This window comes from Onychomys torridus, chromosome 7, assembly GCF_903995425.1.
Source record: "Onychomys torridus chromosome 7, mOncTor1.1, whole genome shotgun sequence".
Lineage (NCBI taxonomy): Eukaryota > Metazoa > Chordata > Mammalia > Rodentia > Cricetidae > Onychomys > Onychomys torridus.
In genome coordinates, this window is record NC_050449.1 from 42,553,893 (window position 1) to 42,577,837 (window position 23,945).

The 23,945-nt window shown below is 41.9% G+C and overlaps 1 protein-coding gene across 1 annotated transcript; it reads left to right on the forward strand.

The window, feature by feature from the left end:
- Positions 1-68: 68 nt before the first annotated feature.
- Positions 69-23,945, forward strand: Zw10 (zw10 kinetochore protein). Its single transcript, XM_036194046.1, has 16 exons — positions 69-271; positions 2,241-2,375; positions 4,729-4,830; positions 4,994-5,071; positions 5,226-5,385; positions 6,515-6,667; positions 7,800-7,991; positions 11,478-11,641; positions 13,111-13,293; positions 14,710-14,948; positions 17,462-17,533; positions 18,902-19,071; positions 19,904-20,034; positions 20,808-20,939; positions 21,639-21,841; positions 23,374-23,945. Exons 1-16 carry the CDS (start codon positions 167-169, stop codon positions 23,492-23,494), a joined length of 2,340 nt encoding a protein of 779 aa, XP_036049939.1. The 5' UTR covers positions 69-166; the 3' UTR covers positions 23,495-23,945.

Genomic DNA, 23,945 nt, shown 5'->3' on the forward strand with positions numbered 1-23,945 from the left:
TTGCGGGGCCTGCTGGGAACTGTAGTGTGACTCTCGCCTGTGCAGGAGCAAGGGGCCCCACAGGACTCAGTTTCCCGGCAGGCCACGCGGTGAGGCCGCGGGCGGGACGCGAGCTGCGGCGCTGGCAGCTGGAGTGACCTGGTCGGTGTAGGTACGTTTCGTGGCGATGGCTTCTTTCGTGACGGAAGTCCTGGCTCACTCGGGGAGCTTGGAGAAGGAGGATCTCGGCACCCGAATCAGCCACCTGACCCGGCGGGTAGAGGAGATCAAGGTGAGGGCGGGCCACCGGCGGCCGGCTGCAGCTGGGGAGATCCGGCTGCGGAACTAATGGGGAGAACCCCGAGTCGGAGGCGAGAGAAGTGTGGGGACAGCTTAGAGAGCGGCCACTGAGGCCTGGGGTTGTGAGGGGGAAGGGGCCGTGGCTGTGCAGTGGTGGGGAGTCGTGCTAAGTTGAGCAAGAGTGAGCTGGGATGGAGCCGACTGAAGAAACCAGTGGAGCCGGAGGTGGGACTGGAAGCCCGGATGTCCAGAGAGGGATGGGAGAGAGAGGACAGACAAGACAGCCACCCTCTCTGGCTGCTCATCTCCACCCACCCCTTCATTTATGGATGAATGTAATAATTCTAGGAAAACTGTGGCTTTATCCTCGGATTTTCTTTTAACTGGTTGAATATGTTTATAAAAGTCTAAATTCACGCCCGGAACTTGGGGCATGCTAAGTGTTGGTGAGCACTTAGCAGGCACTTACCTTGTGCCTGCATGGATTTGCAGCACACAGCCACAGTTTCACTTCGTATTGGTGTTACCTGGCAAGCCACATCTTCAGTGGCTTTCATTTAAAATGACGTGTCCCTGAGTAAGTCTGGACTTCAGGGAGCTAGCGTCCTATCAACAGTGGATGACACAAAAATGACTTTCTTAATTTTAGGTGTACTTGCCAATGGCATCTCTGTAATGTGGCTTAAGCTTTTTTTTTTTTTAATGACCTAGGGAGAGAACATTGCACTCAGAGCCTACTTTTTCTATTAGTTTTTAATACATAAGCTTGAGTCTCAAGTCAACTGAGAACTACTTTCTGTGCCTCAGATAAGCATATTTCCCGCACATCCCACCTCCCATATTTTGCCATTTCTCCAATCTTTTAAAACTCTTGCAATATATTTCTACTATATATATATAAAATCTTCCCTGTCTCGAAAAACAAAACAAAAAAACAAAAACAAAATCTTCCATCTCAAAATGTAACCTCCTGCATAAAGCAAATGCCTGATTTTTTTTTCTCTGAGAGATAGTCTTTCTCATTTTACTGGAATACTTTGTAACTCTGCTGGAGTATTGCATTTCAGCCCTGTATTTTGGTCAGGTTGGAAAATAGAATCTTTCCTCCTTAAAAGGAATTAGTTTATGAGCAAGCATAATTTACTCAGTGCAGTGTTCAAGAAGGCATTAAGTTGCCTTGAATTAAGGGAAATAACAAGACTCAATCCTTTTTTACATTGTTTTGGGGGGCGCGTTTCCAGGCAGAGTTTCTCTGTGTAGCTTTCTTGGATCTCGCTCTGTAGCCCAGGCTGGCCACGAACTCAACAGAGATCCGCCTGCCTCTGCCTCCTGAGTGCTGGGATTAAAGGTGTGCGCCACCACTGCCCGGCTTAAATTTTTTATTTATTTATGTGTGTGTGTCTGTGGGTGCATGTTTGCCGTGGTGGATGTGTGGAGGTCAGAGGAGAACTTCTGGGAGTCAGTTTTTTCCTTTTACTGTGTGGGTCCCAGGGATTGCTCTTGAGTCATCTTTAGTGGCAAGTGCTTTTACTGTATGAGCCATCTCCCCAGCCCTTCTAATCATTTGACAAGCTTTAAGATTATCTCTTAAAATTTTGCTACTCAGAAGATGGAAATTAGTAAATTAAGGTATACAGATTATGGATATATATGTTTAGGTAGATGATTACAATTTTTGGACACAGATACAGTTTACTGTGAAACTTCTGATTCCATCTTTCTCATTTCTAGAGTCTGTACAAATCTTGAACATTGTTGGGGTTTGGTAATTGTTGTCTTTCCACATTTTAATAATGTATGGGACCCTTAAGGATGAATGAAATATTTTTGAAGGAAACACATTGCTTGGAGGGAAAGCTCTGGGTAACTAGATAAAGTTCTAACATTGGAAGATGCTGTCTATTTTTATGAAGTTCCTAATTCATTTCCTTGTCATACACTTCCTCTATCTTGTATTATAGGGTGAGGTGTGCAATATGATCAGTAAGAAGTACAGTGAATTCCTGCCTACCATGCAGAGTGCACAGGACCTGGTTACCCAGGTGGACAAGCTATCTGACGACATCGACCAGCTGAAATCCAGGATAGAGAGTGAGGTAAGAATAGATTGTTGTGTTGGGTGAGTTTAGGTGTCTTAGGGAGGCATTGTTTTTTTTTAGCTTCTTTTTTTTTTTTTTTTTTTGGTTTTTCGAGACAGGGTCTCTCTGTAGCTTTAGAGGCTGTCCTGGAACTCACTTTGTAGACCAGGCTGGCCTCGAACTCACAGAGATCCACCTGCCTCTGCCTCCTGAGTGCTGGGATTACAGGTGTGCGCCACCACCACCCGGCTTTTTTTTTAGCTTCTTGATTTCTAAAACTATTCTGTGGAACATTTCAGGGCCTTAATTTCCTTATTGGTAAATAGAGGTTGAACCAAATGATTGTAGGGTGACTTTAATTCTAATTAAAACTATTTCTCAAACTTAGAGTCATATAGTCTTCCTCTTATGGTGCTTTTTCTTTTTGTGAGGATAATCATGTCTTATATGTGAGTGGATTTTTTAATTAAAGTCTGAGGACTTCATTTGAATGAAAACAGATAATGCTTAGAAATAGATCATTTGGTCTTTTGTCTTTTTCTGATTAGAATATTTGTTCCTCCCTCTCTCTTGTTGAGACAGGGTCTTTCTGTACAATCTCACTGTGTAGCCCAGGCTGGCCTTGTACTTGGACTGCTCCAGCTTCCTCTTCCCCAAAGCTAAGATTAGAGACTAGAGGCTTGTGTCACTATACACATCCACCCTTTCATCTTTTAATAGCATTCTCTTAGATCTGCAGCTGGCCTTAAGACATTTAAGCGTCAGATGATTTTTCTTGAATTGGGCCTTCTGTAACATTTGCTTGTACTGTTTGTCACAGCTATTCTTTTCAGGAGCCTGTAGAGGACTCTTGTACTGCAGTGGTATGCTTTAGGAGCAAAGGGGAACTGAGGCACAAACTGGTCACTGAAACAAATCTTGACCTGGATATACTAGGCTGAGTAAATCTGTCCTGTACAGTGTATAAAGCACTGGATAAAGATAAAGCTCTACTCCGTGGCCTCTATTCACTAGATACCAGCCCTCTTTCAGTGTGGCAGTCAAAAAATGTCTCCAGACATGGCCAGATATTTTAGAGAACTGAAGAAGATCAGTAGAGAACGGATCATGGAACAAGGGAGAGGAAAGGGAGAGGGAAGAAGAGGTGTGTTAGTTTGGTATTGGTGAAACAGGCTTTGGTTGAGCAGTGAAAAATTGGTGCTTTTTTTTGAGTGAGTCAAGGTCTCCGTGTAGCCTCCCAAGTGCTGGGATTAAAGGTGTGCACCCCCACCCCCGTCTGAAAAATGGGTGTTTTTGACAAGGACAATATTGATGAACTGGTGGAACTAAAACCTTCATTACAGCCAAGTGTAGAGTGACTGGGATGAGGAATTAAGACAGTGTAAATGTCAGTTAGAAAACGCTTATTTGTGTGAAGGAGGAGAGGAAGAAGGCAACCGCTGAGAAATAGGGTGGTTGTTCAAGTGGAGGGAATTCTTTCCGAAGGCATGGAAAGTTCAACATATTTAAATCTGTTGGGAGGAGCTTCCCATGCAGTGTAGGTGCTCAGTTACTTGTTTCATGCATGAATGGAGAATGAGGGAGGGTGAAGTTAAAACACAGGAGAGAGAGAATTAATGATGCCCTGAAACAGTGGGATAGAATGAGAGGTGGGTTCTGTCTCAGCATTAAAAACAATCACTTGTCTCCAGGTGGTGGTGGCAGCGCACGGCTTTAATCCCAGCACTCTGGAGGTAGAGGCAGGCCGATCTCTGTGAGTTTGAGGCCAGCTTGGTCTACAGAGCAAGTTCCAGGACAGGCACCAAAACTACACAGAGAAACCCTGTCTCGAAAAACAAACAAACCAAAGCAATCACTTGTTAATGGGGATGCCTTTCTAGTAATCCAAGTGGATGAACTCTCTACTGAAAGACACTGCTTACGTTAAGAGAAGGTGATGAGGCAGAGACAGTCACATCTCTGTGAGTTCAAGACCAACCTGGTCTATATAATGAGTTCCAGGCGAGCCAGGGCTATATTGTGAGATCCTGTCCCGAGAATGGGTATTCCTTATTGGATTTCTGTTTATTTGTTTTGTGTGTTAAATGCTTGCTACTCAAGCTCAGGTCATCGGGGTTGGTGGCAAAAAATCTTTATGCATTGAGCTATCTCGTCGACCTGAGAATGGATGTTCTTGTATAGGGTAAGGCTTTGAACTAAGTGGACCGTTACAGTCCCTCCTAATCACCTTCAGTGTTTTTATTTGTCTGAACTGTTTAAATTTCAGCATGAATTACACTGTGCTACTAAAGCTTAGTGATAAGTTACAAGTGTTGTATTCCTTTGATATGGTATGACTTAAAAGTACTTATACTTTTGATGTGTAAATTAGGTCCGTCGGGATCTTCACGTATCGACTGCTGAATTTACAAGCTTGAAGCAGCAGCTGGAAAGAGACTCTGTAGTCCTGGATTTGCTCAAACAACTGCAAGAGGTTAGTAAGCTCAGCTGGAATGTTGGTGTTTGGCTGCTGAGGAGGCTGGCTCTTTTTCTGATTGGTCCCTGACAAAATGGTGTTTTCACGTTTTACAAGCAGACATTTAAAATAGTAAGACCTGGAAATGAAAATGCCTGTTATCTAAACTTCTCTTTTTCAGTTTTCTTCTGCTATTGAAGAGTATAATAGTGCATTAGCGAAGAAGAAATACATCCCTGCTGCTCAGCACCTGGAGGAGGTACATGCCACCCTTTGAAGTCTGAGCCGCTAGTGCTGGTCTCAGTTTCGATGTGTTTGTTTGTGTCCTTTGGTCCTTTGTCGTTCAACAAGTGGGTTCTAGTTTTTTTGTGAATCTCGAGGAAATGTTAACAGTGATTCCATTTTACTACCAGGCACAGGAATGCTTGAAGTTATTAAAATCTAGAAAATGCTTTGACTTGAAAATGTTGAAGTCTCTCAGCATGGAGCTTACCGTCCAGAAGCAGAACATCCTTTACCACCTTGGAGAAGAGTGGCAGAAGCTAATTGTATGGAAGTTTCCGCCATCAAAAGGTGCTGCTGACCTCAGGTGGACTGCTTTGCTTAATCTGCCTGAACCATTTTGGCCTCTGAATACATCCTAAATATTTAGTATTAAAAACAAGACTATTTCACTTACTGGTGTATTAATCTGTTAGTTTTTCTGAATTTCATTTATTGATCTTCCAACATACCTCTTAGTGTCATCTCCCTTTTCACAGGTTTTTTTTTTTTGGTTTTTCGAGACAGGGTTTCTCTGTGTAGTTTTGGTGCCTGTGCTGGCCTCGAACTCACAGAGATCCTCCTGGCTCTGCCCCCGAGTGCTGGGATTAAAGGCATGCACCACCACCTCCCTGCCCTTTTCACAGGTTTTGTTTTTTTTTTTTTTTTTGATTAGCATATATTGTACATAATATCGTGATGATGTTTTTACAGTGTAGCTAATAGATCATATTCACTCCTCATTCCCTTCTCTTTCTCTTCTCATGCCTGAGAGTGAGCTCACATTCTAAATTATTTGCCTTAGAATGAAACCTAGGAAGGAGTTTGTAAAGGACATACATTTTCTGTGTTGGATTTTGAAATTTAGTGTATTTCAAAGTAAATCCCAGAAACTCCTGCCCTGTTTCCTATATCCATTTTGCCTCCACTTCTGTGTGTTACATTTTATATATTATCTGGTATTTTGAAAGAAGTGATACAGACAATTTTAGATGGGATTCTCAGGTAGACTGCAGCTGAGGTGATGCTGGCAGGAGCGTTGAACTCTTTCTAATAACACTCTGCTTATTAGACCTGTTAGGCAGGTTTGGTGGCACTGGTATGTGGAAGGTCTGGGAACCAAGAGCTCACTTTACAGTCCTTGCCTCTTTAGTCATTCTGCACACAATTAGGTAGCATTTGTTACTGGCATATCAACTTTGTTGCACTTAATTTGATTTTTTAGGACATACCAACCCCAAAAAAAAATAGCATCTTCTGTTTGGAAGCAGTACATAGGTCATGTGTATCATACTTAATCGTATCATAAGTATGTTGTAATGAAACTTTTAGGAATCTGACAATTTTAGGAATCTAAAGTTTCCTCACAGCAGAGGATGTGCTGTGAGGAGATGATCACATTGCATTGCTGAGACAACTGATATTCTCTTCCTTTTCTCAGATACCAGCAGCTTGGAATCTTGCCTACAAACAGAGCTTCATTTCTGCACTGAACAGCCCCAGAAGGAGGAGGTGGCCCCTCTGCCATCCATCAGCTCTGTCCTCTTGGCATTTTCCATTCTTGGAGAATTAACCACCAAGCTGAAATCATTTGGTAAATGATTTGTTTCATTCCCATCAAATTTCAGAAGGCCTAGTATGAAAGGGATGACCAAAGAGATGCTAAACTTCTAGGAGAATACTGGTGATCCATCAGAGCAGTTGGTCTCCACCTTCCTAACACTGTGACCCTTTGATATAGTTCCTCATGCTGTGGGGACCCCAACCATACAAATGTTTTGTTACTACTTCACAACTGTAATGTTGCTACTGTTATGAATTGTAATGTAAATATCTGATATGCAGGATATCTGATATGTGACCCTCCAAGGGGTTGCGACCCACTGGTTGAGAACCACTGCATCAAAGGGCCTGGTCATAAATGTCTTTTTTAGTAATGAATGGGTCCTTTTTGAAAACTAGTTCTTAATTTTTATAATTATTATTTTTGAGTAACTTAAAAGTATACAGGTAGGAAGATTCTCTGAGAAAACTTACAGTATGTAATTTCACAGGTGTATTTTGTTTTTGAGATTTACTTACTTAGTTTATGTGTTTGGCTAGTTTGCCTGCTTGTATATATGGATACTCCACTCATATGTTGTGTCCATGGAAGGCGTTAGGTTTCCCCAGGAACTGGAGTTACAGGCAATGGCCAGTTGTCATGTGGGAGCTGGGAACTGAACCTGGGTCCTTTGAAAGAGCAGCCAGTGCTCTTAACTCTTGAGCCATCTCTCTGGTCCTCATGATATATATTTTTGGTGCATTTATGCTTTAGAAATTTCCTCTAGTGATGATTTTTAAACAAATTTTATATTTAGGTTTATTTATTTTATATATGAGGTTTTGCTTGTATGTCTGTCTGTGCACCATGGGTATGTCTGGATTCCTGTGGAGGTTAGACGAGAGCATCAGATCCCCTGCAACTGGAATCATGGCTGTGAACCACCTTGTGGGTGCTGAGAATCAAACCTGGGTCCTCTGCAAGAATAAGAAATGCTCTTAACTGCTGAGCCATCCCTTTAGCCCCTGATTTTTAAATTTTCATTTTTTATTTTTTTGAGACAATGTCTTATTCTTTTCTGTTTCTTTACTTTTTGGAAACTTCATGTATGAGTAGTGTATTTGCATCATTTTCTCTGTTCCGGAGTAGTTGTTGATGTGTGTTTTCATGGTAATGATTTCAGGTCAGATGCTGCTGAAGTATATGCTTAAACCTCTGGTGACTTGCCCGTCACTCCATGCTGTGATTGAAAAGCAGCCGGAATCAGTTACCATTCGATTTCAGTCTCTGACGACAGACTTGGAGCATCCTTCACCACCTGAAGCTTTTGCAAAGATCCGATTAGTCCTGGAAGTGCTCCAGAAACAGCTTCTCGGTCTGTACCCGAAGTGGCCTTTTATAATCTGGAGATGTGCATACTGGTGCATACTGCTTTTACAAGTGTTGCCGTCAGGGTCCAGTGAAGGAGGGTCTGGGCTATGGCACGCCCCAGAAGCAGAGTACATGCTTCTGAGCTCTTGCCTACTTACAGTTCTTCTCTTTGCTCTGGAATAGCAAGTTGGGTGATATCTCAGATCCTGTGTTTTAATGGTATTTTAGCTGGGGTCTAGTGCGGGGGACCAGCCCCCGCCTTTACCTGGGTCCTCTTGAGAGGGATAAGAGATTTAGATAGAAGGATGGAGGGAGAGAAACAGAAACACAGGATAGCCTCGGGAGGGCCTGGATCCTATCCACCGGCCTAGAACTTTATTCAAAAGGCTTTTTATAACAATGCCAAAGGCTGAAGCAAAAGACCTCCCTCTTGTTAGATACAACCAAGTGTAGACCCTTCCAAACATCCACTACCCAGGCCCGTGATCAAATCATCCTCTTATGCAGTCCTGCTGGTAAAGCAAGCTCAGATCTCACTCGGAAACCTCTGTGGGCTCCCACAGTCTAGGATGTACTTCTCCTACTGGACCTCTGGTAACATCATAGTTTGGGACTCTTGCCTTAGTTGTAGGAAAAATCAGCCAGGTACTGTAGTACATATTTCCATGGGAAAATCTCAATTTATCTGATGCAAATAAATGAGTAGCAATATCAGGAATAAATTATGTTTTCACTTGGCCTATTGGTAATCTTTACATCAGAAATAGCCTGCTTTTTGTGTTTTACTGTAAACCAGGTTTTTCTCCTCTATATGGTCTAAAGAGCGAGATCCAGGACAGGCACCAAAACTACACAAAGAAACCTTGTCTTGAAAAAAAAAAAAAAAAAAATTTTTTTTTTCTTCTGAGCCAGGCAGTGGTAGCCCATACACTTGGGAGGCAGAGTTAGGCAAATCTCTGAGTTTGAGAACAGTCTGGTATACAGAGTAAGTTCCAGGATAGCCAGGACTACACAGAGAAACCCTGTCTTGAAAAACCAAAGTTTTTTTTAAAACAGTGCTGCTCTTTCTGGTCTGTTTGACTCAGGTTCTTCTTGCCTTGTTCAGTAGTCCTGTGGAATGTTACAGCCAACATTCTTTTGAAGAAAGTTTTTTGTTTTGTTTTGTTTTTGTTTTTGTTTTTCGAGACAGGGTTTCCCTGTGTAGCTTTGCGCCTTTCCTGGAACTCACTTGGTAACCCAGGCTGGCCTTGAACTCACAGAGATCCGCCTGCCTCTGCCTCCCAAGTGCTGGGATTAAAGGCGTGCGCCACGACTGCCCGGCCTGAAGAAAGTTTTTAAACTTTAAAAATGTTGCTATTCGTGGGCCTTCCTAACAATCATAAAATATTTATTTTTGTATAAGTGATTTAGATATAAGTAAAGAATCGTTTGTGTAACTTTGATAGAAGCAGAACACTTCAGATCCACAGTCCTGCCTCAGCCTCCCAAGGCTGTATCACAGGTGTGCGCTGCCATAGCCATCTCCCAGCACAGATTTTCTTCCTCTTGATTCTTAAGAAGAAAGGCACTTTTGTTGGTTTGGTTTGGTCTTCTTTGAGACAAGAGTCTCACGGTCTGGTCTGGAACTTCCTCTGTGTCCTAGACTCGGCCAGTAATCTTCCTCATCTTGGCAGTTGCTGGCTCTGTTTCCCAATTCCTTCATGTTGGCAGTTAGGTCTCCAACTTAAGACTTTGTGGGGACACAAGTCCTTAGCAAGTGACAGGTGACAACACCCTTCTTTTTATGAGATCAGTGAGGAATATAGTGTAGTGTGGTGCTTCAAGCTTGTACTGTCAGCACCCAGGAGGCTGAGGCAGGAGGATCACCGTGACTTCCAGGCCAGCCTGGCCTATACAGTAAGAGATCCTGCCTGTTTCGTTCTGCATTACACCCCTCTCCCAAATTCACATTCTCATTTTTGATTATTTGAATTTTTAGCAAGCATTTCCTTTTATTTCAGTGAAAACACTAATGGTGCAGTTAGCCTTTCTGTAACTAATGAGCATTGGCAAAGAGCCCAGTGTCATTCTGTTTGTTGTCTTCTGTAAACCAGAGATAATTTGTAGTGTTAGCATGTATATAAACTGACACCCCCCCCCCCCAACCACCCCGACAGGGTTTCTTTGTGTAACAGTCCTGACTGTCCTGGAACTCACTCTGTAGATCAGGCTGGCCTTGAACTCACAGAGATCTGCCTGCCTCTGCCTCCCAAGTGCTGGGATTAAAGACGTGCTCTACCACTGCCTGGCTTGAAATTTTTTTTTTTTTTTTAATGTCTGTAATGGCTTTCATTCTGTTTCAGAAGAAAGCTAGGAAAAAAAGAAAAAAAAAAAAAAGGAGAGATGGCTCAGAGATTAAGAGCACCAACTGCTCTTCTAGAGGTCCTGAGTTCAATTCCCAGCAACCACATGGTGGCTCACAACCACTTGTAATGAGATCTGGTGCCCTCTTCTGGCATGCAGGGACACATGCAGGCAGAATACTGTATACATAATAAATAAATCTTTTAAAAAAAAAAAAGGAAGCTAGAATGGAGTCTTAAAAGGAAGCACCAACATCCTGGCTTTTCCTTTCTTCCTTCCTTCCTTCCTTCCTTCCTTCCTTCCTTCCTTCCTTCCTTCTAAAGGCGTGCACCACCACTGCCCAGCATTATATTTATTTATTAACCACAGTGTGAGTGTGGATATTGGAAGACAAGTTGATGGGAGTCAGTTCTCTCCTAATGTGTGCATTCTGGGAATTGAACGTAGGTCACTAAGCTTCTGTGGTAAGCAGCTTTACCCACTGAGCCATTCAGTTGGCTCTTAATTGTTATTCAAATGATAAATATGGTATTCTAAATATAATGCTCTCCAGGTATTTTGAAAAAAATAACCATGAGATAAACTATAGAGGAGATGCTAGGATGCTGTGCTTGGCAGATTAGACAGTATGCTCTAGTGTAATTTACTGATATTTTGCTTAGAATGAATTTCCAAATCTTACAGAAGTAGTACAGTGTTCTTTCTTTCTCTTGTTTTTTATTATTAAAATGAAGTAAGGTTTTATTAAAAATGAGTTTTAACTTTGAATGCATACTTTCTGAGTGCTTGTTACAAGCAGATTGATGGCTTCTGGGTAGATGGCTATCGTGTAGACCGAATAACACACATTGTTAGAGTACAGAAGTGCTGCAGTGTGCAGGATTCATCTGAGCCGTGAAAGTAAAATAATCATGATTTTATGTCATGCATTGTCATGTGCAGCCTGTTGAAGTAGCTGTAGAATTATCTGCACCATTTCCTTTCCCACCATCTTTTTATTTTATTTAGTTTTCTCTGTGTAGCCCTGGCCATCCTGGAACTTGCTCTGCCCACCATCTTAAAACTTAATCATTTTAGAAAATTCAGCAACTTAAGAATTTGTTGGGACTGTGACTAGTTTATCTAAAACCTTTTCTTTTGGATTCAGATTTGCCTCTTAACACAGACCTAGAAAATGGAAAAGCCCCTGAGATCCTGTTGGCTGAGATGCTTGGGGATGTGATCTGGGAGGACCTGTCTGAGTGCCTCATCAGAAACTGCTTGGTTTATTCGATTCCCACAAATAGCAGCAAGCTCCAGCAATACGAGGAGGTAAAGAGTAGAGGGCTAATGGGCTCTCAGACAGACTGGGTCCTACCGCTGCCTTGTGCTTTCTTTAGGAGCTTCTGTCCTTAAGTGATACTCTTTTCCCCTTTTCTTTTCTGTTTTTAGTTTTGGTTTTTCAAGACAGGGTTTCTCTGTGTAGCCTTCGCTGTCCTGGAACTCTCTCTGTAGACCAGGCTGGTCTCAAACTCACAGAGATCTGTCTGCCTCTACCTCCTCAATGTTGGGATTAAAGGTATGAGCCACCAATGCCTGGCTTAAGTTATACTCTTAAGAAAACCATTAATAGGGAGTAGAAATAACAAATTCTACATAATTTCTTTCTACTCTGCTTCTTTGGTTGAAGAAGTATACTTTCTTATATATACCTTTTTAAATTTGATACGTATATCAGCTGCAGTAGCTATTGTGTAGTACCTTTAGCCCCCTTTTAGTACTTGCTTGGATGCTAAAATAAGGGTGTTTAATTGTAAGATCTTGATACCTTTTTTTAAAAAAAAAAAAAAGATTTATTATGTATAGTGTTCTGCTTGCATGTATGCCTGCAGGCCAGAAGAGGGCAGCAGATCTCATTACAGTTGGTAGTGAGCCTCCATGCTGGCTGGTGCTGGGAATTGAACTCAGGACCTTTGGAAGAGCAGCCAGTGCTCTTAACCGCTGAGCCATCTCTCCAGCCCAGATCTTGATACCTTTATCAGTCTTATAATTCTATTGAAAATTCTTTTCCAAATGAATCTAGGACTGGAAGAATATATAATTAAAATTTATTTTTAATTTTAATTCTTTAAAAGATGGATGTGGCTGTTTTCCCTGAGTGTATATATATATATATGCAACATATACCTGGTACCTGTGGAGATCAGGAAGGGGCATCAGATCCTCTGAAACTGGAATTACAGGTGGTGGGGAGCTACCATGTGAGTGCTGGGAACTACCCTGGTCTTCTGCAAGAGTGGCAAATGTTCTTACATGCTGAGCCATCTCTCCATCTCCAGGGATATGTATTTTTTTAAACCAAGTAATTGATCTAAATGGCTGTCTTGGTTCTTACTCTTTTCATTACAGTGGGTTTAAATTTTGGTATTGAAATGTATGTACGTGTTGATCCTTTTATAGATTTATGTCTGTAGGTTTAGCCTGACTGTTGACTCATAATATTTGGGGAGAAATTTGCGTCTTTACTAGATAAAAACAGTTCTTCTTGTCATTTTTCCTGAAACAGTGGACTATGATGTCTATTTACATAGTATATATACTGTTTGAAGTACTATAATCTAGAGGTGATTTAGGTATATGGGAGGATGTACACAGGTTGTAAACAGTGTACCTTTTCATGCAAAGGATTTGAACATCTACAGATTGTAATTTCTGAGTGGTGTTCTGGAACTAATTCCCAAACCACACTGAGGGATAACTGTATATAATTCTTTTCTCTGTCTTTTATTTGTCTCTGTCAGATCATACAGTCTACTGAAGAATTTGAAAAGTCCCTGAAGGAGATGAGATTTTTAAAAGGCGATACTACCGACTTGCTGAAATATGCTCGGAATATCAATTCTCATTTTGCTAATAAGAAGTGCCAGGATGTAATTGTGGCAGCTAGAAACCTAATGACCTCTGAAATTCACAACACTGTGAAGGTACTTGGGGATTACTGCATTGCTTATGCAAAGCACCTTAATTTTGAGACACATATGATAAAGTAGAAAGGAGTATCAGGTCCTGAACTCCTGGAGACAAACAGTCCTGTTCAAAATGCTCCTGCTCTCCTCTTTTCTTTGATTATTGTGAGCTCCAGATAAAATACGTACTTGAAAGCAACTGTGTAAACTGAGAAAGCCTGTATAAATGTAGTGGATTGCTGTTGTTGAAATTAAAAAGCAGATTATTCTCATCTTCATTACGTGAAGACGTGTGTGCTTGGACTGTATTATATATAGAGAGTGTGGCCTGTTGTGAGATGTTCACTTCTTGCTTCCATGGGCACTTGCACACTCATGCATGCACACACATAAATAAGAATAAAATAAATACTTTTTTAAAGGTATAAATAAATATTTGCAATGGGAGTGAACTGACTTACATGAAGAACAGTTTACTCTTTGATAATTCTGGGCCATTTTGTTTTATATCATGTATATATAACATATATTATATATACATATATATATATTTAATAACATTTGGTAAATGCAAAGTGTTACTGAAACATTCTGAATATTACTAAAACATAGACTAAGGCAATCTATTAATAGATTTCCCAGCGTTTTTGTGAGTTGCTTGAAATGGCATTGAGGATTCTGAACTCCATTCTCTTTTCCTCTTTTTTTTGAGGCAGGGTCTCAACTGTGTGGCCCTGGCTGGTATAGAACTTGTTATATAGCCTGGCAGTGGTGACACACGCCTTTAATCCCAGCACTTGGGAGGAAGAGGCAGGCGGATCTCTGTTAGTTCAAGGCCAGCCTGGGCTACAGAGTGAGTTCCAGGAGAGCCAGGGTTACATAGAGGGATCTTGTCTCAAAAAAAAAGCAAACAAAAACCAACCAAACAAAAAAAAGACCTCATTATATGGACCAGGCTGTTCTTGAACACAGAGCACAATCTTCTCTGCTTCCTAAGTGCTGGGGTTAAAGGTGTCCACCATACCCAGCTCAGGCTCTGGACTCTTAGTCCTTCCTTCTGCATACCCCATTTTCCTTGGTGTGTCCCATCATTGAGTCCTGTCCAACAAAGAATTTGGCCATTTGAAGTATGCAGGTATTAACCCATTTCGAGTTAACTTGGTATTTTTATGAGACCTGAGAATAATGAGTTTTGCAGGTCTTTTCAGTTATTCCAAATCTTTGCTTCTCCATCAATATTAAGAATCCCATGAGATTGCTAATTTCTTCCCATGTGCTGTCAGTCAAGATAAACAGTCTTTCAATCAGCCTGCTTCCTTGCAGGTCTGCTAGTCACTCTAGGGCCACAACTTTGTCACCATGGAAACCTTGAGTGTCTTTATCCTCTGCTGTGTGCTTGACCTGGAATTTCCTGTTGCTGTGTTTGAATCTTAGATCACCCCTGATTCTAAGGAAACTGTACCAGACTTACCCAGCCCTGATGTGGATAACAAGCTACAGGTGCAGAAGGTGTGCAAAATGCAATTCAGCGACACTGGGAACTTAGAGCCTGAAACGTCACTGGACCCACATTCCTTTTCTTTACCCACATGCCGCATCAGCGAGTCTGTGAAGAAGTTAATGGAGCTTGCCTATCAGACTCTACTAGAGGCAACAACAAGTAGTGATCAATGGTAACACAGATGAATTGATCCCTGTCATTTACTTATAGAAACATGGGTGTAAATGTGTTGAAGCAGATGCTGACTGGGTGTGTTGCCTTATGTTCATAAACCTAGCACTTGGAAGGCTGAGGCAGGATTGTGATTCTGAGGCCATCCTGGCCTACAAAGCAAGATCTGGACCAGCCTGGGTTACCTAATACAATCCTATTATGAAAAAGAAAATAAACAAGACCCAGAAAAGCAAAAAAAAAAAAAGAAAAAAAAAAAGAAAAAAAGAAAAGAAAGAAAGAAAAAACAAAACAAAAAGAAAGAAACCAAGAAATAGGAACATGTGTGGATAGTTACATAGGTTTATTTGGCATATAAATACTTCACTTTTTAGTAAGCCACGCTTTCACTTTTGCCTCACTTTTTGATTTTAAATTTAAATTTTGGTTTAATTTTGGCTCTCTGTGATCAAAGGATGTTATATAAGAAAGCACAGGCAGAGAACCTAGAACACTGCCTTGCAAAGGCTTAATACTGAAGTGCTCATTGCTGCATAATTGTGGTAGTTATACCACATATGACAGCACCATGTGAGCCTGAGGAACCAGAGGGACTGAGAACTTCACCTTTCGGCTCTACACAGCAGTGTGGTGGGGGACAGAGGGAGGGTCAGTCTTCTTCAGGATTAGAACATGCCGCAGATCAGGCTGCACCCTTTCAGGATGGTTCCTCTTAATCTACACTGTGTTCAGGGTGCCTCAGGCTCTGTTTCCCATCTCATACAGAATCCGTTTTGAAACAACTCCTGAGGAAAAAAATGGCAGGCTAGCCAGTTGATTGTAGAGCAGGCTTATAAAAGCCCATTTAGTATGAGTCTGTTTAGCTCTTCTTACTTCTCAGTCTCAAAGAAAACACTTTGAGTTTGGGCTTGACTTAGTCATTGTATTCTCAGACCTATGGGTTATTTTCATGTGCAAACACTTTTGGGTAGATGGGGTTTGAGACAGGGTTTCTCTGTAACGGCTCTGGCTATCCTGAAACTCACTCTGTAGACCAAGATGGTCTCGAACTCACAGAGACCTGCCTGCCTCTGCCTCCTGAATGCTAGGATTAAAAGTGTGCACCACCACCCAGCACAAACACTTTTATGTTGAATAGAATTTATTTACCTAGTGCTACTGTGGCTTCAGTTAGTCTAACTGAAGTATTAATACTGATTATGAGTAGAAAGAATAGTGCATATTTATTTGTGTGTGTGTGTGTGTGTGTGTGTGTGTGTGTGTGTGTGTGTGTGTGTTGCTATGGGACACATGTGGAGGTCAAAGGACAGATTTGAGGAACCACTTTCTTCCACCTTTACATGGGCTCTGGGAATCACACTTGGTTCACTAGGTCTGTGAGAGAGCTATTGCTTGCTGAGCCATTCACTGGCTTGTGCAGAAGACCTGTTCCTTTGTAAAGGATGAATGTGTGCTTTTGGCAAGGTAAACATAGCTATCACTATTTCCTCGAGTGACATTCTTCACATATGTCAGACCAGAAGTTAGAGATACATGGCATTATTTAAAATTATTTTTCTAAGACAATTAATGCCAAACACTGTCTTGATATGCTGAATATTTATATTCATTCCTTTTGCAACAGATTTTTAAAAATTTATTTAAATTATTTAAAAAATCTTTATATATCTGCAAACACAGTATGCCTGGTGCCAGCAGAGGTCAGAAAAAGGCATTGGATCCCCAGGTGTTGTGAGCCACCATGTTGGTGTTGGGAATAGAACTCTGTGTGGGGGTGGCGGGGTTGCTGGCATCCCAAATGAGCTTTAAAAGAGCTATCTCTCCATCTCCATGTATTTTCCCTCTTTTTTCTTTTTCTTTTTTTTTTTTTTTTTTGAGTTGAGGACCAAACCCAGAGCCTTGCGCTTGTTAGGCAAGCGCTCTACCACTGAGCTAAATCCCCAACCCCATGTATTTTCTCTTTTAAGGTTCATTTTGGAGACCAAGGCCTCTTGTTCCCCTACACACACACACACCTTTTGAATGCATGTTAATAGTAATCTTTTAGTGGTTAAAATCAGATTTAAAGGGCAAAAGCCTTGAGGGTTTGATGCTGATCTCAAAAATGTGAATTCATCTCTGCATTGGGGAAGAAGGGGAAGGTGAAAGCTGGAAGTCAGCCCGATTCTAAAGAACCCAGTGAGTGCCTTGGTTGATGCCTTGCCCTTTGCAGAGTGCATCGGGAACAGGTGACATTTGCTTGAGGCTTAGCTCCATTAGTCACTGGCAGGATACTCTGAGTGCTGGCAGAGCACAGATGGGTAAGTGGAAAAGAGGCTTTGGGATGAATGTTCCCGTTCTGAAGGTCGTTATTGTATCCACATTTTGGGAAAGAAGTTCCGTTTATAGATGCTGATGGAGTATGTCTCCACTGAGATTCAGTTTTCTGCAGCCATATTTTTTATCAGCTGATCTTCACGAACAAAACCTGCTTCGTTTTGTATAATTTCTCTTGAACGTTTATTCTCCTTCCAGTGCCGTTCAGCTTTTCTACTCAGTGAGGAATATCTTCCATTTGTTCCATGACGTGGTGCCAACATACCACAAGTAAGTGTCTCATTTCTGGATAATTGTCTACAGAAATGGTAAGTCAGGTCAAAAACTGGTTTTCACCACAGCTATTGAGTAACATTGGCAGTGCACTGAACTAAGACTTTTAAAGGCTGTGGACATTTACTGTGGTGTGTACAGTGACCTTGTGTGTAGGAGGGTGGCACACACTTAAAAGGACTTTATCCAGTTTTTAATGCCCAGGTATTTTGGGAGCCACTTTACTTTCCTTAGTTAGGAAATAGGAAGGTCCTCATCCAATGTGTGTGCTTGGTTTTGTAGTTCTGTAGACCCTACCCATGAGAAGGCCCAACATGTTAGTGTGAAGTATGCTCAGGCACTCTTTCTAATGTTAATACAGCATCAGGCTGTATTAACCCAATGTCTTGGGTTTTAAACGTTTGTTTGCTTTTGATATTAATCTGAAAAGTTGCTCAACTCTGCCTCTAGTTCTTTCTGTTATTAAAATGAAATGTTTTCATGGTTTTTTTTCAAGACAGGATTTCTTTGTGTAGCCCTGGCTGTTCTTGAACTCATTTGGTAGACTAGGCTCGCTTCAAACTCAGCGATCCTCTTCTCTCTGCCTCCCAAGTACTCGGATTAAAGGTGTGCGTAATGAATGCCAGCCTGGCTTCTTTAGTAATTTGTCACCAAAACCATTCCATAGTTAAGGGTTCGACTCTCTCATTTTTAAAGATTGAGTTTATTTTTTATGTTTATGTGTGTGTGTGTTCACATGTTCGCTTCACTGTGTAGTCTTAAATTTCTCATGTGATTCTAATCTGTAGTCAACTTTGAAAAATTTCAGTGTTTCATTATATAAATGAAATGGGAGTTCAGAAAGGGAGAAGTGAACCTGTATTTCCCCAGGCTAAGTTGAATTGAAGTTCAAAATGTAGTTTACTGTGTTTCCTGTGTTATGAGCAACACATCCATGATTTATTCTCTTGGTTTTTCTTTTTTGTTAGTCATTGGAATAGTAGTTTCTTTTAATGTGTGCACGTGCATGTGCACAGATGCCTACAGAGGCCAGAAGTTGGATCCCCTAGAGCTAGAATTACAGGTGGTTGGTTGTAAGCCACCTGACTTGTATACTGGGCATCAAACTCAGGTGCTGTGCATAAGCAGCAGGCACTCTTGGTTGTTGAGACTTCTCTCCAGCCCTCCACTGGGAGAATTTTATTGGATAAGGTGATTTTGGCTTGAACACTAACTGAATGAGAATGATTACATGTTTTGTTATGTTCAGCATATACAAGTAGACAATGGTGAAAGCCAAGGGCCACCTTAGAGGAAAGACAACTTTCCAGAAGGCTTGACTTGAGTAACAGGTGGTTTCCTTTTCTGCTCTTCCTGTTGGCCTAGGGAGAACCTTCAGAAGCTCCCCCAGTTGGCTGCCATTCACCATAACAACTGCATGTACATTGCTCACCACTTGCTGACCCTGGGTCATCAGTTCAGATCGCGTCTTGCTCCCATTCTTTGCGACGGCACGACTACCTTTGTGGACCTCGTGCCTGGCTTCAGAAGACTTGGTAACTGAGAGCTCACATCTGGGGAAATGTGACTTATACACACAGTCTAATAGCTTTGTAATTTCTTTACAAAGGTAGCCAAGGAGGTTAGGAGTTAGTGATGTATTAGATGTGTTAGAGTGTGGGAGGTCTTCTAGTTTCTAGTTATTTAATCTATAAAATGGATACAATCTTCGTGTAGACATTACTTTTTCATGACATGATTTTGTGGTATGTTAGCATGCCTGACTTTATTGCTGGTTTTGCATTGGCTCCACTGAGTCATTTGTGTCAGGAGAAAGCCACATAATGAGATGTGTACCGTGACGGTGCTGTTGGAGTTGTTGACAGACCCTCATTGATGTCGGTATTTACTTGTTCTTGTAAACGCCAAGTCAGCTCCTTCCCTTTAGGACTTCTGTGGTTTTGATTGTGATTATTAGAAGTCCAAAGAAATCCACTGTAGGGGAAACTGAAATTTATTATGAGGGTACCCAGAGAAGAGTTGAGAACCTGTATGGTCCAAGTAGCTTTTCAGCTGCATGTGTTTCCCATCAGCAGTGTAGACACTGTAACGGTAAGCAGCTGTTTGTTGTTGTTGTTGTTGTTGTTGTTTTTCTTTGCTGTCTCATATTGCAGGCAAACTGTTGAGAAAGGATTATCTATCTCCCTTTGATAGGATCAGAGGGACTGGCTAAGTGGATTCAGGATCATTATATACAGATACGAAGTTGACAAAGAACACATTTAGTGACTTAAAAATGCAGTTGTTCTTACACGGCTGAGCAGCTGTCATCTCACTCACTCTGGTTTTGAGTCAACAGGCTTACAGTTTTTTATTTTCCCATTGTAGGCACAGAGTGTTTTTTGGCCCAAATGCGGGCACAGAAAGGAGAACTTCTGGAAAGATTGTCAAGTGCTAGGAGCTTTTCCAACATGGATGACGAAGAGAATTATTCTGCAGCAAGCAAAGCAGTGAGGCAGGTAGGAGACTGTTTCAGGCACTGACAGTGGTGCCATCCTTAGAGGCCCTCACCCCACCTAGCAAGTAGCTCAGTCGATTCCTGTACTGCCTGTTGGAAAGTCTAGATACCTGTCACAGCTATGTGTAAGGCCTTCTCCCTGTTCAAACAAGACAAGAGGAAGCCATCTTTCCCTGGACTCAAATTTTTATATGTTGGCTTCCGTCTCTACTCCTGTCTTAAGTGAGGCTTCCCTCCATTGGTATGTATATTCATTGTATGTGGCCTGGGTTTGATAAGGACATTTGCATACAGATATTCATAGAACACACACTCCTTTCCTTCATTTTCCTCACCTCTTGTATCAAGTGCTCAGTCCTTGCTCTGCTTTTCTGTCATTACACAGACGTTATTTTCTGGATCTATGTAAAATCTAGGAACCACTGATGAGCAAAGCCATGATCTGTGTCCTCTGAGACTCACTTCATTTGCTTACAGTGGTCATCTCCAGCTGTGCATGTTCTTGCAAATGACATGACTCCAGTCTTTGTGGCCCAGCCGTGCTCCATTGAGTACACACCACATTTAGCTGATTTCCTCTTCACTGCAGTGCTCCCGTCAGGATGAGTCTGTTTTTGTTCTCAAGGATATCCCTGAGTCGAACATTCAAGAGCCATAGAGTCCCCGTTACCTCACTTTCATATCACTCTTTCCCCCGTTTTACTTATCACATAAAATTGTAAGTGTGACTTGTAGCCACCTCCTTCTGTGTAAATAGCTTTGTTCTTCTGACAGATACTGCACCAGCTAAAGAGACTTGGAATTGTGTGGCAGGATGTCCTGCCCGTGAATATATATTGCAAGGCTATGGGGACCTTGCTAAACACAGCGATTGCTGAGATGATTAGCAGAATCACTGCTCTGGAGGTAAGGGCTGATACATACTTGAAATGCAAGTCTTATCCCACACTGTGACTTTATTAAGAAAGTGATGCTGCAGCCTTATTTTTAATTGGCACAAATGGTAGAAGAGATTGGTTATTTAGTGTCTAACTCATGCTATTGTGGTTTGGTCGGTTGGTTCCAGTTTTGTCTGGATTCTGTTTTGCTGGGAACTTGCTAATCTCTTTTATACCTAGAGAAGAAAGTAGGGTTGTGCGACTTCTCAATCTAGCATCCAAATTAAGAGTGTGGTCCCAAGAAACATTATTTAGTGTGAAGTCATTTGTTCTGCAGATGAACTAAGTAACTTAATTTAGCAACGTGAATAGTCTGTGCAGGTACCACTTTGCTAACATACTGTGCAGTTGAGTGGACTCTGTGATCCTATGAAGAAAATTGCCTGGTCGTGGCTAGCTGGTCCTCCATAGTGTAGCACGATCAAACCCTTACTTGCAGCAGGCTGTGTGTAGCACATTGTGCTGGGAACACAGGCTCCTGTGCAGACACAGAACTGCTGACCATCAGCTAATGCACAGCTTATATCATGCTAGCTTCAGGAGCGTTTTCAGAGAGCTGACTGGATCTAGTGACTAGTAAGATGTGCTTCATTGGTTGGAAGACATCTGCTCCGCCCTGTCCTTTGGCTCAGTTCTCTTCTGTTCTGTTCCCTTTGTGCTAAACTAGGACATCTCAACCGAAGATGGCGATAGATTGTATTCCCTGTGCAAAACCGTGATGGATGAAGGGCCGCAAGTATTTGCACCTCTGTCTGATGAAAACAAGAACAAGAAATACCAGGAAGAGGTTCCAGTCTATGTGGCCAAATGGATGCCTTTCAAAGAGCTGATGATCATGCTGCAGGCTAGCCTGCAAGAAATTGGAGATCGGTGTGTGTCTGTTTCCTATGGCAGCATATGTGTGGTCACAAAAGAGGACTAGGACCATCAATGGCATATCCCCCCCCCCCCCCCCCCAGTGTGTGTGTGTGTGTGTGTGTGTGTGTGTGTGTGAGAGAGAGAGAGAGAGAGAGAGAGAGAGAGAGAGACAGACAGACAGATGTGCAGGTTATTGAATCCAGGGTCTTGTGCATGCTAGGTAAGCCCTCTACTACTGAGCTGTGTCTCTGGGACCTCTGTTACATAAATTTCATGTTCCATTGTAGTAGTTGGAGCCTTTTAGTGGTCTTTCATAGGGCAAACCTCATGACCACTTTCTCATATTTAATAACAAAAATTTTTCATTCATACTATTTTGATAGAAACAGTATGGGATTTTGGCATGCAGTACAGATGTTCTGGTGTTTCTAATTAGTGCATCCTTCTTACACACCTGGAGGATGCATTTTAAGAACAATTAGATCCCCAGCACTGCAGTTTATAAAAAAGAACGAATAATTTAACAGAGAAGTGATTGTCAAGTCTTAAGTATTCATCATGAAACCACCTTTTGAATAATCAGTTCTTTTTCTCCAGGGAGAGTGATTCTCAACCTGTGGGTTGTGACCCCCTTTGGGGGTTGAACAACCCTTTCCCAGGGGTTGCACATGAGATATCCTTCATAGTAGATATTTACATTCTGTATTAAAGGGTCAAAGCATTAAGAAAGTTGAGAACCACTGGTTAGGAGTTAAGTACCACACCCCTACAAAAGGTGTTTTGAGCTTTTCACACAAGGTCTTTCTATTTACTCCAGGTTGGAAATTGTTATATACACCAGGCTGGCTTTGAATTTCAAAAAACCATCTTCCTGTCTCAGCCTCCCAAGTGCTTAAATTGCAGATGTGAGCCATCATATGTGGATCAAGTTCTCTCTCTCTCTCTCTCTCTCTCTCTCTCTCTCTCTTTCTCTCTCTCTCACTCACTCACTTACTTAAAAAAGATTTACATATTTTGCCCGGTGGTGGTGGTTGGTATACAATGCCTTTATTCCCAGCCCTCGGGAGGCAGAGCCAGGCGGATCTCTGTGAGTTCAAGGCCAGCCTGGTCTATAGAGCGAGATCCAGGACAGGCTCCAAAGCTACACAGAGAAACCCTGTCTCGAAAAAGAAAAAAAAAAAAAAATTTACATATTTTATGTGTATGGAAATTTTGTGTGTATATATGTCTGTGTACCACATGTGTGCCTGGTGCCCACAGAGACCAGAAGAGGGTATCATGTCCCTTGGAACTTGAGTTACAGACGGTTGTGAGCTGCCATGTAGGTGCTGGGAATTGAACCCTGGTCCACTGAGCCATCTCTCCCCTATCTCTACTGTTTCTGGCTGTACTTGTACCAGATGCAGCCATGAGCAACATCATCTTAAGAAGAATGGGATTCCCAAGATTTATTTAATTCCTTTAGTGTTTGGATCAAGTAGGATAACTTAAAGTCTGGCTTTTGTGGAGACATAATAGGAAATAGAACCTGTCTTGTTTTGCAGGTGGGCAGATGGAAAGGGGCCCCTGGCGACTGCATTTTCTTCCAGCGAAGTAAAAGCTTTAATCCGTGCCTTGTTCCAGAACACAGAAAGAAGAGCTGCTGCCCTTGCTAAGATTAAATAGTTCTCCCTCCCTGAAAAAGCCTCTCTTGACTCTGGTTCCTCCATGGCTGTCATTATTTCCTCCAGAACTTCTCAGAATCACTCATTGGTTTTGGTGAACCAATATATCATGGAAGCGTGACTTCACATCAGGACCCTGCCGTGGCCTGGCTGAAGGCTTTCTGAACTGGCTATTAGGACATCACTTTAAGCAATGCACTAGGTTCCGTGACTGTTGCTGCTCCCATGCCAAGTATGAATCTGCTGGGCAGCATGATTTGTATCCAGGCCCTCTGAGAGCTGTGTACATTGTAATTTTAGATCCTAGCTTTGGACATTCCAAAGTTAGGGTTAAGAATTTGTAAGATACTTTTTTGTGGGGGAGGGTGGGGATTAGGGGCACATTACTTGGCCTTACAAGAATTAGGGAAACCTCTTATATTTCTTTCCAGTAAATAATGCCTTTCAGAGTT